The 15969-nt window shown below is 36.4% G+C and overlaps 1 protein-coding gene across 1 annotated transcript; it reads right to left on the bottom strand.

Moving 5' to 3' along the window:
* Window positions 1-5786: 5786 nt before the first annotated feature.
* Window positions 5787-11134, bottom strand: LOC130471718 (uncharacterized). The gene is made up of 8 exons (XM_056841989.1): window positions 10832-11134; window positions 10537-10733; window positions 10455-10464; window positions 10077-10373; window positions 9559-9999; window positions 9166-9441; window positions 8957-9079; window positions 5787-5936 (listed from the first exon to the last, which is right to left on the bottom strand). Exons 1-8 carry the CDS (start codon window positions 11132-11134, stop codon window positions 5787-5789), a joined length of 1797 nt encoding a protein of 598 aa, XP_056697967.1.
* Between the last annotated feature and the right edge of the window lie 4835 nt (window positions 11135-15969).

The raw sequence follows: 15969 nt of genomic DNA, 5'->3' as shown, positions 1-15969 counted from the left end.
CTAGGCTATCCATGCCGAAGCCGACACAAAAAAATAGACATTCAAGAAAACTTTCGAAAATTCAAAACTACAAGTTCCAACAGTTCAAGTTCAAGTGGCTATCAAATAGTCTTCTACAAGATTCAAAAAGCTTAAGCATACAAGCATCATTTCCAAGTACGAGAAAATCAAAACTACATGCAATCCTAGAGTTATTTCATAAGAAAAAACATGAAATACTTACATGGATAAGGCAACAACAAGATCAAGGGAAGAGCTTAATCGACCTTTGAGAGAAAAGAGCAAAGAATTCAAGAGGGTGTGTGCCTCAAAATGGCACGGCAAGGGGAGATTTTATAGCTCAGCCCCGCGCCAGGCGCCGCCCTAGCGCACAGCGCTGCCTGCTGTATGCGCGAATCTGCCGCGCGCGAGGTCTCCCGTGCTAATTGCACGTCTTTTGTTGCTACGGTCTTCCGCACTAAGCATCAAACATCGCATCAGGCCATCCATCGAAAATACGGTATACACCTGTATCTCCAAATACAAACAGATGAATTTTTCAAGAATACAAAGTCCAAAAAATACAACGACTCAGGCTTTCAACTCCCAACGGACCCAAGCTCCGGGAAAGTCAGTCGAAATTTCAAAGTTTTAAGGGCCAGCTGATAAGGTGTTTTCCGTCGTTGAATAGAAATACACCTCACCAAACAAAATTTATAAAACACCTAAACTACCGGCTATATTGACTATAGCGGCAAGTATAGGGATCGTCCCATAGGAATGGATATGTTTGACTATTCAATCTATGCGTTCACAAGCTAGTTCGGAAGGAATTTGAGTTTTGAATTAAACTAATCAAAGCTAGAAATGCAAACAAATAAAGAAACTCTAGAAGATTCGGGAATCGGCTATGGAAATCGAATCAAAGGAAGCACAAGGTCCAAACAATCATGAATATGCAAAGACATAGCAAGTAGGGGAATGAAAACTAATGACGAACCCGCCACCTCTCGGATAGGGAACGCTAAGCGTCTAATCCACGGAAGAGCTTTCGCCTAATCCTAGATTAAACTAACTAGCATATAATAGGAACTATCATTCACTTGCACAATTAGGCTCACAATGTCTTGCCAAACCTAATCATACATTCCAATCTAATCCAATCGAATAGCATTCGCGACTACTACTCAACTAGTCATGGAAATCCTATCACTAATCACATTTAATCACAACATCAATCATGAATTTCCCCAAAACTTCTCCAAATTCAATCCCAAAGCTTCATCCCTAACCTCTAGACTAAACTACTCAATTAGCATGATTAACATCAACATTAAACTAATATCAATCCTAATCATGACTCTAATTGCGACAATGAAGCTAATTGAAACAAAGAAAATCAGAAATTCAAACTACAAAAATTGGGGAAAAATCAAGCAAATTCAAAATATCAAACTTATTCTAGAATTCAAGCATAAAATCAAAGCATAAACGAAATTAACAAAGCAATTAAAGAATTGAAGAACAAAATCAAAAGAACAATTAGAATTATACCTTGGAATGAAGAAATTGCATCAAACTTGAAGCACAAAATTGAAGAACAAAACTCAAAGCAAAGAGAAAAGAAATCTGAAAAATGATGATTGAATTGAATTTAGAATCAAGAATTTGAGGCTAAGAATCCTTAATCCTAATCTCTAATCTAATCCCTAAACTAATTTTAGAGAGAGAATTCTAAGCTAAGCCTAAGAGAAATGAAAATTACGTAATAAAAGCCTAATGAAACAATGCTGCGATTTTCGTATTTAAAGCTCTCCGCGTAGCCGTGTGTTCGCACGAAAGAAGCCGTGCGTTCGCACCAAATACCACTGAGTTCCTGATCCATTTTTGCAGATTTGTGTGGTCGCACGGAACTGCAGTGTGCTCGCACAGAACTGCAGTGTGCTCGCACAGAACTGTAGTGTGCTCGCACTGACTGGTTGCTGTTCTTGCTCGATGTATGGCTGCTGTTTTGCGTGCAGTGCTGCAGTGTTGTGGCAGTTAATCCAAGATCACGTACAGCCACAATCAAGGGGCTGCAAGGTGATGAAAACGAGCCCCAAGGGCTGCTGCAAGGACACGAATACAGCAGCTATAGACACAAGTACAAGGCTGCTGTTTTGCGTGTTACTTCTGCTGTTTGTAGTTGTTGTTCTTGTGTGAAATACAGCAGTTCTGGAGCTGCTATTCCTTGCTCGTGTACAGCCACTATCAAGGGGCTGTTTGGTGATGAAAAAGAGCTCAAAAGGGGCTGCTGCGAAGCCTTGAACAGCAGCTAACGGTGGCTGTTTGTGTGATGTTTGTGTTGCTGTTTGTGTGCTGTTTGTGTGCACTTGTGGCTGGACTTTGGGGCTGCTGTAACCTTGTGCATAGCTGCTATTCTTGCCTTGCTAATCCCCTTTGTTGCTGCTGCTATTCGTGCACTTGGTAGGCAGCCAAGTAGATTGCTTCACCTAGCACAATCAATACAAATCGTAGAGCATTTTATTAAAAATCGAAAATCAAATTATTAATTCGTTTAATACAACAAATCGTAAAACATATAACTCGTCTACAAGCATAATGACACAATATTAACACGTTAATACTCAAAACGAACCTTACGCAATGAGAATGCGCGCAAAAGGCATATTTAGAGCAAAAACGACTAAAATATGCGCAAGACGAGTAAATGTTACGATAAATGCAAAAATGCGATAAACGAACTAAAAACGATAAAACTAAGCGAAAATAATAATAAAAATCTAATAAAATGAACTAAAATCCTAAGCTAAGAGCGACATAAATGTCGCTCATCAAACTCCCCCAAGCTAACCCTTTGCTTGTCCTCAAACAAAGCTAGAATAAGAAACGGGGAGGAGAATGAGCTTATTTATTAAAAATCAAAATTACGAAAATAAGAACTACAAGAATGCACACTAACTCACTTTCGTAGGAATCACGGTTGCATTTAAGCACATGCAACAAGCTCTTTGAACCTCACAATCGCTCATGAGGGCGAGTGGGATCTCGCAAGGGTTTCCAAAGAGAAACACCCATAACTCTTCCAAAAATTTGAATGAAGGCAAGAACTAAAAATGAAAAAACAAACAAGAAAAAGAAAGAAAAGAAAAGAAAAAGAAAAGGAAGGAAAAGAAAATGAAAAACGAAACTACAAAAATTTAGATGAGGGCCTTTATTATGGAACAAACACAAAAGAATCCTTATATTACTAACTAAATAGACGAATGCATGCTAACCAATGTCCTAGATCGAGTGAAAGATTCAAATGCCAAGCAAAGTGAACTAAGGGTAAGCACTAATCAATTCCCCTACAACCGAGCATACCACGTCAAATATCTAGATCCTATCCACCCTAGAGAATAGCGTCTCGAGACACCGCGAAGGCGCCGGAAAACAAGATTAGGCTACCCGACATCTTAGCATGACAATCCCATTCCTTAAACTTGACCAAATCCTCCCTCCACCGACAATGACTCAACTCAAAAGGGTCAAGAGGACTTTTTAGGGTGTAACGTAGGCTAGGGGTAAAGGTGTGGAACAAATTTGGGATTTGGTGCTCATTCCTAAAGTGAAGCGCAATGATAGAACTCAACTCAAGCAAATCGAACCAAAAACAAACTCGTACCACTTATCTGGGATACCCCCAAGCTTATTCAACAACAACACTAAACTAAAACTCTTTTTGAACTTTTCTTGATTTGATTTTCTCTTTTTTTTTTGTGTTTCAATTGAAACTTTTCTTATTGCCTTGTTTTTCTCTACTTTTGGCTTTTTCAAAACATTTGCTTTTGCTTATTTATTCACTATATACAACATACTTCCCAAACTTTTCCATTCATACCAATCAACATTCATTCCTCAACTTTGCATATTCAATCAAAACCAACAAGCATCATATCTCAAAGCTTCACTATCACTTCTCACTAGTAGAAAAAACCCTTATTGCAGCGGGCTTTTAGACCCCTGTTGCAGCGTACATCGTATGCTGCAACTGGGGGGCCTGCAACAAGTCTGAACTTGTTGCAGCGTACAATGTTCGCTGCTAAAAGTGGTTTTTTGCAGCGTACATATGTATGTACGCTGTAACAAGTGCCAAAAAATTGGCAAAAATTTGGACTTGTTGTATGTACGCTGCAAAAGACTCAACTTTTTGCAGCGTACATTTATTTGTACGCTGCAACAAGTCTGGAATTTTGCAAAAAAAATTTCCCTTGTTGCAGCGTACAATATATATGTACGCTGCAACAAAGCACTTTTGGCGGGAAAATTCTAATTTTGTTTAGGGATACCTAGAGTGCCTTGCACCAAATATAGAAACCTGTCAAAACAATAATAGAATAACGCAACCTGTATAACAAATATAAAAACAACAACTGGAGTTTTGTATATATCCCAAAACCAAAAGTGCACATACCGATACATTTAAATATATTTACGTTCCAATTTCAACGTACGCATACATTTTAACATAAAAGATTGTTCTATAACATTTAAACCAACTCGATCAAGCGCCCTCAGGTCAATAATAAATACTTGGTGGTAAAAAACTTCGCCCATTGCTCACGAACCACATCAATTTCCTCACTAGCATAAGGTGCAGTCCTCGGAGTATAGACCTTACAATAACAAAAATTTGATGGAGCATTAGATCGACTAAATGCAAATGAAATGTCACATTTTAATATTCAAGCAACTAATGACAATGTATTAATAGTCTAGAATACGAATCAATTAGTTACTTACCTCATCTAGCCGGCCTTCATAGTCATGTTGTAACGTGACTATCTCTAACATGAACTTCATAACGTAATAGCCACACTCAGTTCCGCCGATTTGTTGAGCACACTGATTAAGAAACATAATACTTTATCTTGCAAGGCCAATAGTTAATAAAAACAAAGCAAAAAGCTAATTAAGAAACATGTTATACCTCTATATGAATGGGTTTACACGACTTAAAACTCGTTTTATTCGGACAATTCCCACCATTGCACTTGTACACTTGGTATGCCCTAGAAAATTAACGAAACACGGGTACTCATGAATATGATTTTGGCTTAGGTTTCTTAAAGACTAATGTAATTTGTAAGCAAAAGAACTTACAAACTCAAGATTCCCCATGCATAATCTGTTCGACGTGGATCTCTAGCAGAATCGAAAATATATACATAACCTCTACGTAGGTCCATCACGTATAAATTCCAATGATTTCTGTATAATTTATAAATGATATAGTAAATATTTAATAACAATAATAATTAATATTATATATGAAACTTATATAACACACTTACTCTTGATTATATGGGATTAAAAACCAATTAGTTAGGTTAGGATTACCCATCTTCTCCTTTTCAATTTCAGCTTGGAATTTTTTTTTCAAATACATTGTTGGCGCTCCAGGGTCGGCCTTGATTCTAGTGCTTGACATAATCTCGGGACAAATGAACGAAATCCGAGACATTTCAAATGATTTGGCATGATCGTGCAATAAACACCTACAAAATAAACAAGATTACACTATTAAGATCGATAAAGAGAAAAAACTTCAAAGAAATAATAGTTATATTAACAACAATAAAACATTTAATTACAATATGTAGACTTGGATCGCTGAAATGTTTAAGCACGCCCCGCGAAGGAACTCTCCTATATCAGACGCAGTTATGTATGTTTCTTGATCAAAATCCGAGTGCCGCCAATGGGATGGTAGTATTATCATATATATCATCAGGCGCCGAAGTCATGATAAACTGCAAGTATTTTCATGACGGGCCAAGACCTTGAATTGCATCGTGTACAAGTCCCGCTTTCTTGCTTTTGGTGGTTGATTCTTGTGTTTTACGATCACAACTTTCCACGACCTCTAAGTTGGACTTAGGCTTAGAATTCGACTTCGTTGGATGCGAAAATTCCTATAACAATAGTCAATTAGCATTAGTCATGTAATAAGAATCAAATGAGTCCTTAGGTTCTTTAGTTCAAAGTTGGGAGCGAAAATGTCATTTTAGCTCTATATATGACCTATAACAACCCAACGAACCTTAAATGTGCATAAATAGGTTCGAATGAGATTTAGAAACTTAAAACTATGCATATTAGTCATGTAATAAGAATCAAATGAGTCCTTAGGTTCTTTAGTTCAAAGTTGGGAGCGGAAATGTCATTTTAGCTCTATATATGACCTATAACGACCCAACAAGCCATAAATGTGCATAAATAGGTTCGAATGAGTTTTAGAAACTTTAAACTATGCATATTAATCGTGTAATAAGAATCAAATGAGTCCTTAGGTTCTTTAGTTCAAAGTTGGGAGCGGAAATGTCATTTTTGCTCAATATATGACCTATAACGATCCAACGAGCCTTAAATGTGCATAAATAGGTTGGAATGAGTTTTAGAAACTTAAAACTATGCATATTAGTCGTGTAATAAGAATCAAATGAGTCCTTAGGTTCTTTAGTTCAAAGTTGGGAGCGGAAATGTCATTTTAGCTCTATATATGACCTATAACGACCCAACGAACCTTAAATGTGCATAAATAGGTTCGAATGAGTTTTAGAAACTTAAAACTATGCATATTAGTCATGTAATAAGAATCAAATGAGTCCTTAGGTTCCTTAGTTCAAAGTTGGGAGCGAAAATGTCATTTTAGCTCTATATATGACCTATAACGACCCAACGAGCCATAAATGTGCATAAATAGGTTCGAATGAGTTTTAGAAACTTAAAATTATGCATATTAGTCATATAATAAGAATCAAATGAGTCCTTAGGTTCTTTAGTTCAAAGTTGGGAGAGAAAATGTCATTCTAGCTCTATATATGACCTATAACAACCCAACGAACCTTAAATGTGCATAAATAGGTTCGAATGAGATTTAGAAACTTAAAACTATGCAAATTAGTCGTGTAATAAGAATCAAATGAGTCCTTAGGTTCTTTAGTTCAAAGTTGGGAGCGAAAATGTCATTTTAGCTCTATATATGACATATAACGACCCAACGAGCCATAAATGTGCATAAATAGGTTCGAATGAGTTTTAGAAACTTAAAATTATGCATATTAGTCATATAATAAGAATCAAATGAGTCCTTAGGTTCTTTAGTTCAAAGTTGGGAGCGAAAATGTCATTTTAGCTCTATATATGATCTATAACGACCCAACGAGCCATAAATGTGCATAAATAGGTTCGAATGAGTTTTAGAAACTTAAAAATATGCATATTAGTCATGTAATAAGAATCAAATGAGTCCTTAGGTTCTTTAGTTCAAAGTTGGGAGCGAAAATGTCATTTTAGCTCAATATATGACCTATAACGACCCAACGAGCCTTAAATATGCATAAATAGGTTCGAATGAGTTTTAGAAACTGAAAACTATGCATATTAGTCATGTAATAAGAATCAAATGAGTCCTTAGGTTCTTTAGTTCAAAGTTGGGAGCCGAAATGTCATTTTAGGTCTATATATGACCTATAACGACCCAACGAGCCATAAATGTGCATAAATAGGTTCGGATGAGTTTTAGAAACTTAAAATTATGCATATTAGTCATATAATAAGAATCAAATGAGTCCTTAGGTTCTTTAGTTCAAAGTTGGGAGAGAAAATGTCATTCTAGCTCTATATATGACCTATAACAACCCAACGAACCTTAAATGTGCATAAATAGGTTCGAATGAGATTTAGAAACTTAAAACTATGCATATTAGTCGTGTAATAAGAATCAAATGAGTCCTTAGGTTCTTTAGTTCAAAGTTGGGAGCGGAAATGTCATTTTTGCTCAATATATGACCTATAACGATCCAACGAGCCTTAAATGTGCATAAATAGGTTGGAATGAGTTTTAGAAACTTAAAACTATGCATATTAGTCGTGTAATAAGAATCAAATGAGTCCTTAGGTTCTTTAGTTCAAAGTTGGGAGCGGAAATGTCATTTTAGCTCTATGTATGACCTATAAAGACCCAACGAACCTTAAATGTGCATAAATAGGTTCGAATGAGTTTTAGAAACTTAAAACTATGCATATTAGTCATGTAATAAGAATCAAATGAGTCCTTAGGTTCTTTAGTTCAAAGTTGGGAGCGAAAATGTCATTTTAGCTCTATATATGATCTATAACGACCCAACGAGCCATAAATGTGCATAAATAGGTTCGAATGAGTTTTAGAAACTTAAAAATATGCATATTAGTCATGTAATAAGAATCAAATGAGTCCTTAGGTTCTTTAGTTCAAAGTTGGGAGCGAAAATGTCATTTTAGCTCAATATATGACCTATAACGACCCAACGAGCCTTAAATATGCATAAATAGGTTCGAATGAGTTTTAGAAACTGAAAACTATGCATATTAGTCATGTAATAAGAATCAAATGAGTCCTTAGGTTCTTTAGTTCAAAGTTGGGAGCCGAAATGTCATTTTAGGTCTATATATGACCTATAACGACCCAACGAGCCATAAATGTGCATAAATAGGTTCGGATGAGTTTTAGAAACTTAAAACTATGCATATTAGTCGTGTAATAATAATCAAATGAGTCCTTAGGTTCTTTAGTTCAAAGTTGGGAGCGGAAATGTCATTTTAGGTCTATATATGACCTATAACGACCCAACGAGCCATAAATGTGCATAAATAGGTTCGAATGAGTTTTAGAAACTTAAAACTATGCATATTAGTCGTGTAATAAGAATCAAATGAGTCCTTAGGTTCTTTAGTTCAAAGTTGGGAGCGGAAATGTCATTTTAGCTCTATATATGACCTATAACGACCCAACGAGCCTTAAATGTGCATAAATAGGTTGGAATGAGTTTTAGAAACTTAAAACTATGCATATTAGTCATGTAATAAGAATCAAATGAGTCATTCGGTTCTTTAGTTCAAAGGTGGGAGCGGAAATGTCATTTTAGGTTCGAAGGAGTTTTAGAGGGTTTACCTTGGATGCTAAGTTTGTTGTCTTCTTTTGGGCCGCTAATACCGTTGTCTTTTTCTTGGAGCTACCATCCCTCTCTTTAGAAACATTAGACTTGCACTTCTTTTTAGGAGGTGAAGTACAATCCTTTAAAATCAACAAAAACAAGAGTAGGTAAGATGTCGAATGTGCTTGCGTGAACATATACATTCTAAACAATAAAACATATATACCTCGCCGTCTTCGAAAATCACTAAGTGTATGGGCCATTGCACAAAACTACCGAGAGCACCGCCTAAGTTAGTGAAACCATCTCCCGTAGGTACCGGAAGAATATCATCAACATGTCCGTTGTAAACAAAATCAACTTGGACTTTATAGTGACCAGGCTTCATCGGTGTAAAATGTTGGGGCAATGCACCATCTGAGGGTTGTACCATACCATCCGCCACGACAATGTTGTTGCCTGAAACTTTATCCTCAAGGGCAAGACGACATGGAGTCCTTTCCTTCATAAACAAAGGTTTCAATGCAACTTTGTAAGTGATACAGATTATTAAGTAAATGTGAACTAAAAACATAAAAGGATCAAGCAACTATGTTAAAAAAGAGTGACTACGTCGTACCTTTAGCTCGCGTGGTTGCGGCACTAAGATGTGACGAGTGGTTCTTGTAGCACTAACATCAAGGTCAACTCTAGCAGAATCATTTAAGTGGAGGTCATCAAGTATCGGGGTAGAAATGGAGTTTAGTTGTCCTGTTTTTAACAAGGTGCTTAGTTGCTTTTGGAGGGCCTCTGCCACCCTTTTCTCTACCCTTTTCTCTAATTCACCTTCAAACTCCTTTTTCACAGAAGCTCTGATTGATTCGTAATTTTCTAATGAAGCTTCACCATGGTCACGTCTACTATGTCGATTACACGGACCGAAAGCCTTTTTGATACCAACCATGCCACCTGTTCCCTTGACACGCCCACGATGATCTTTTTTCCCTATAGCTTTAGTGAGGGCATCCTCACCCTGTTCGAAAGAAAGATTTCCTTTTTCCTCTTCTGCGATGTACTCTAACTGCCAATTAGGAAAGTAAAATTACTTTATATTCTCTAATCAAAGCAAGTAAATATTAATTAATTATCACTACTTACAGCTTTTGTTGCGATTTCAACAACTTCTGTATCGTTCGGGTCAATTTCCCACTTTCCCTCTTTATTTTGTACTTGATGGGCCAAAATCCAGTCCTTTGATCTGTATGTTCTAACTCTATCAACATTTGAGGTCACTGATGAGTTCACCGAGGAGCTACTCGAGATAGGTAAAGCTGCATCTGGTGGAAGTAGTCCATCTTTTATCCAATCTAGTCGCTTTCTATTATAACCCTTTTGGCCGGTGCGATGTGGGTTCTTGTTGCATGATGCACTTTTCCTCGCCTTTTCACTACGAAGCTGTCAAAGACAACATAAAAAGATGGAAAAAAATGTTTTTTCTGAAAACTTTTTGTCCTAGAACCAATGTCAGTTTGCTACATGAAAAACTCTTTAAGGACAAGTTAAAGAAATATTATCATTACCAATGACTCTGGCAGGAAATAATGTTTAACAAAAGTACGTCTTCCAATCATCCTCTGTGATATGGTTGTAGACATCCCAAGGCATCTTGTTTGTTTGATTTTTTGGCTTCTTTTCCTTCATAGTTATCCATCGGCGCACCAACTTGCTCTTGAAACAACTAAATCGTTTCGCCACACAAGAATGAAAATATTTCTCCCTCGAATGATTAGAATCATCAGTAATGTGGAACATAAGCTGTTAATAATTAAAAAAAGTTAGATTATAAAAATAGTATTTAAATCAAATTAAATAATTTTAAAAATATACAAATCAAGTTAATATCCAATGCTTACCTTAGTCTCCTCCCAAAACCCCTTCTTGGTTTGCTCATCTACCTTTGGATATAATGGGACGTTAATATTAATTCTAGTAGCACAACTCCCAACTTGCTTCCCGTATTCATGAGACCATTGTCCATCGGGGACATTATATACATTATACTCAAGGAACATAGGCTTAGCGACTTTAACACCTTTTGACGGACCACGGCCTTTAATGGTCTTTGTAATCGTACTAACATCTTGTGATTCATCACCCGTTGTGGGAGTCGTGCCACCTTCTGATTCATGCCTAACAACAATTTGGTTTTCATTCATCGTACCTATGTTGTTCCTGCATCAAGTAAAACATACAGAAGGGTGGTTACAAAATGTGCGCGCAACAGCAGATCAGTGCACTAGCATACAGAAGGACATCAGATCAGTGCAGATATCACAGATTAGTGCTATTAGGGTGAGGTGATAAAAAATGTACCGAACAGATAAAGATCAGTGCACATCAGATCAGCACAGATCAGTGCAGATCTGATCAGCACAGATCTGATCTGCACTGATCTGTGCTGATCTGATCAGCACAGATCTGATCTGCACTGATCTGTGCTGATCTGTTCTGCACTGATCTGCACTGATCTGTGCTGCACTGATCTGCACTGATCTGCACTGATCTGTGCAGATCAGATCAGCACAGATCAGTGCTGATCTGATCTGCATTGATCTGTGCTGATCTGATCTGCACTGATCTGTGCTGATCTGATCTGCAATGTTCTTTGTCATTCTTGGTGTGTTTGTTGAGGCAATATGAGAATGCCGGGCAGCTAACTCATTCTATAAACAAGTTCTATTAATCTAGTATAGTACGGAGTAGTATGTAAGTTAGATCGTAAAATGAAATTACTTGATTGAGTTTCACTTAAACTCAAGCAACAATGATTAAGAAACTTAATGAGGAAATCTGACAATCTCACTTCTCTTATATCATGAAATCATATACTCATATGAGATAAGTCTAGAAAACACCATTTTCCGAACATTCATTACTGCATTACAGTTCAGGAACTACTGTTTCATTTACTCTGTATGAACTTTGAAGTTTTATAGAGGGAAAGATATGAAGACTAAATCACAGAACTGCAAACTAAGATAGCACGCGTTCACTTGTAGTCTTACTAACTTACTTATACCAGCTTGAAAAATTATAATATATACAGCTAAAAGTCTAAAACTGACTAGAACCTCAACAATGTTTAAACCACTATCAGCAAACCATTGTCAGAAACAACAAAGCATTGAGTCGAGGAGTCTAACATGTTTCACTGTTGAAGAGAGTTTTAGCATGACTTAAAATTGCTGTTATATGTCATAACTTCCCCGGTACATTTCTGCATTACTCTTCCCTTTACAATCATCTAAAAACAGAATGGTGTATGCAGGAAGGTGATGATGAAGCAGATTCTGCGAAATGCACTCAGGTTTTCCTTCTTTTATTTACTTAGGTCTCACAGATTATTTGAAATAAATTTCTGTTTGTTCTTACTTCTTCCATTATCTCTGTTCATCAAGAGTATGATGACTATGATGACTCAGAAGACGAAGAACCTTTCACATTAGAGACTTGTTTGGTCGTTGTGGTTCATATTTATGCTAAAATGAGGCATTTTCGCTCCCAACTATGAACTAAAGAACCTAAGAACTCATTTTTAGGCTAATATGACACTTTCGCTCCCAACTTTGAACTAACAAACCTAAACACTCATTTTAATCCCTTTACATGATTAATATGATTAGTTTCAACTTTCCTAGACTCAATCCAATCAATTTATGCCATTTGAGACTTGTTTGGTCGTTATGGTTCATATTTATGCTAAAATGAGACATTTTCGCTCCCAACTTTGAACTAATGAACCTAAGAACTCATTTCAATCTAATTACACGGTCCATATGATTGGTTTTAACTTTCCTAGACTCAATCCAATCAATTTATGCAAATTTGAGACTTGTTTGGTAGTTATGGTTCATATTTATGCTAAAATAAGACATTTTCCCTCCCAACTTTGAACTAACGAACCTAAGAACTCATTTCAATCTAATTACACGGTCCATATGATTGGTTTTAACTTTCCTAGACTCAATCCAATCAATTTATGCACATTTGAGACTTGTTTGGTAGTTATGGTTCATATTTATGCTAAAATGAGGCATTTTCGCTCCCAGCTATGAACTAACGAACCTAAGGACTCATTTTAACCTTTTAAATGATTAATATGATTAATTTTAACTTTCCAAGACTCGATCCGATCTATTTATTCACATTAGAGACTTGTTTGGTCGTTGTGGTTCATATTTATGCTAAAATGAGGCATTTTTTCTCCCAACTATGAACTAAAGAACCTAAGAACTCATTTTTAGGCTAATATGACAGTTTCGCTCCCAACTTTGAACTAACAAACCTAAACACTCATTTTAATCCTTTTAAATGATTAATATGATTAGTTTTAACTTTCCTAGACTCAATCCAATCAATTTATGCCATTTGAGACTTGTTTGGTCGTTATGGTTCATATTTATGCTAAAATAAGACATTTTCGCTCCCAACTTTGAACTAAAGAACCTAAGGACTCATTTGATTCTTATTACATGACTAATATGCATAGTTTTAAGTTTCTAAAACTCATTCCAACCTATTTATGCACATTTATGGCTCGTTGGGTCGTTATATGTCATATATAGAGCTAAAATGACATTTTCGCTCCCAACTTTGAACTAAAGAACCTAAGGACTCATTTGATTCTTATTACACGACTAATATGCATAGTTTTAAGTTTCTAAAACTCATTCGAACCTATTTATGCACATTTATGGCTCGTTGGGTCGTTATAGGTCATATATAGAGCTAAAATGACATTTCCGCTCCCAACTTTGAACTAAAGAACCTAAGTACTCATTTGATTCTTATTACACGACTAATATGCATAGTTTTAAGTTTATAAAACTCATTCGAACCTATTTATGCACATTTATGGCTCGTTGGGTCGTTATAGGTCATATTGAAGGAAATAATGCCCTTGGTCCAAGTATGCATTCTATGTTAAGTCTAATAAGTGCGGTTCAGTATTAATTAACAAGTTAATAAATTCAGTGAGATCAAGTGAGCTGAATGCCTAGCAAGAGGCCGCTTCAGTTCAAGTGGAATTAATGATATTAATCCACAGCTTACTCTTGACTGAACCCGTAGGGTCACACAAATAGTACGTAAACGGATCAAGTATTTAATGGCATTAAATACTCCATCTATGGATATTCGGAATCGACGGATCTTGGTTTCAGTGGGAGCTGAGATGTCACAAGCAAGAAATGAATACTCCGGAAACGATGATATTGCCGGAAACGGAAATATGGATCGTATCGGAAATATAAATATTATCCAAGTCGTAGATGTTGCCGGAAACGGAAACATGGTACGTATCGGAAAATATTATCGGAAATGGAAATATTGCCGAAATCGGAAATATTGCCGGAAACGGAAATATTGTCAGAATCGGAAATATTATCGGAATCGGAAAATAGTTCCGGAAACGGAAATATTAAATATTTGTTCGAAACGGAAATTAATTCCGGAATCGGAAATATTAAATATTGTTCGTATCGGAAATGAATTCCGGAACCGGGAATTTAATCGGAAGCGTATCGTACGAATAAGCATCGGACGAGGCCTGCCGGACGAAGGCCCAGCACGAAGCCAGGCCATCGCCCAGCAAGCCAAGCGCGCCACACAAACAGCCAAGGCCACGCCAGGCCCAGCGCAAGGCCAGGCCCAGCAGGCCGTGGCAGCGCGCACAGCGCGCGCAGCAATGGGCTGCGAGCTGTGCTGCTGCTCGCGTGGGTTTGCGGCTCGCGTGGGCCGAGCAGCCGTGTGGGCTGTGCGCGGGCATGGCCTGCACGCTCGTAGGTCATGCTCGTGTAGAGTTTGTGGTCACATACGAAACCTAAATTGTATAGGATTTGTTTGATGATTAAATTCCTAATCCTAAAAGGATAAATATTAATTAATTAGAGTCCTACTAGGATTCTAGTTTAACTAATTAGTATCCTAATAGGATTCCAGTTCCTTTTCCATACCTCTATAAATAAGGGCCTAGGGTCATTATTTGATCGACTATTGAAGTATTCAAAGGGTAAGTTTTTGAAATAAAATTAGCCATACACTTGCAAACACTAGCCGAAAATCCTAGCAACCTTAAGGGCGATTCTTGTTGGTCTAACTTGAGGCGGATCCGGACGTACTGTGGACTATCTACGGAGGGACGACATTTGGAGTCCTAAAGACTTGTTCTTGTTCGGTTCGGGCGCAGCTAGGGAAGGCACGCTACAACATGTATGCATCAATACTATACTGAATGATTATGTGAATATAATATGCTTTCCTGGCTTTATGGTTTTTCCGCATGATTTATGAATTGTCATATGTATCATAACCTAACAGTGGTATCACGAGCCTCTTATTATTTTCATAATCTAAATTGCATAAACATGGTTAAATATTACAAATTTGCAAGAATTAAAAGGGGTGATTAATTTTCGTAATTGTTAATTAATTGCAAATTGCGTTTATTTAATTATACGTACGCAGTTTTTCGGCAGTTTCTTCGTTACTCATCCAAATCGAGTGATTTTTGTGTCAATTCCGCATGTAAAAGGCATTCTAAAATTTTTCGGCCGAACCCAGAATTCTCAAATTCGAAGCCTAACTATGAATTTTCGGAGGTTTTAGTTTTTCGAATGCAAAATTTCGTAAATTTAAGATGTTAAATTAAATATTTACGATTCTTGTTGATAAATCTTGAATTTTTGATTGACCTACTGTATATGTTTAACAAGTTTGAATGCCTAGCCTTGTTAATGATGCAATCTAATTTGTAATTATGATTAATTTGTTGAAAATTGAAATAATTTAGAATTAATTTGATTTTCATAATTAGTTATAATTTAATTAGAGACCTATGATTAAAAACCACCATAAAAATTGTAAATTTATGTTAAATTTTAAATTTTTTATGACCTAGACTTGAATCCATGTTAATCGGAAATCAATTAAATAATAAATTTTTGATTTTTCGCCCTAAAATTATGAAATTAATATTATTTATTAATTTGTC

The sequence above is a fragment of the Spinacia oleracea genome, chromosome 4 (assembly GCF_020520425.1).
Source record: "Spinacia oleracea cultivar Varoflay chromosome 4, BTI_SOV_V1, whole genome shotgun sequence".
NCBI lineage: Eukaryota > Viridiplantae > Streptophyta > Magnoliopsida > Caryophyllales > Amaranthaceae > Spinacia > Spinacia oleracea.
This window is presented reverse-complemented; position numbering and strand designations above follow the sequence as displayed.

Bases quoted from the DNA above. Each gene is read 5' to 3' on its own strand.
- LOC130471718 (XM_056841989.1), bottom strand. From the start codon at position 11,134: ATGAATGAAAACCAAATTGTTGTTAGGCATGAATCAGAAGGTGGCACG. The intron at 9,442-9,558 runs GTACGACGTAGT...TTGTTTATGAAG, and splicing joins CGCAACCACGCGAGCTAAAG to GAAAGGACTCCATGTCGTCT. The intron at 5,937-8,956 runs GTAAACCCTCTA...CTATTGTTATAG, and splicing joins CAACAAACTTAGCATCCAAG to GAATTTTCGCATCCAACGAA.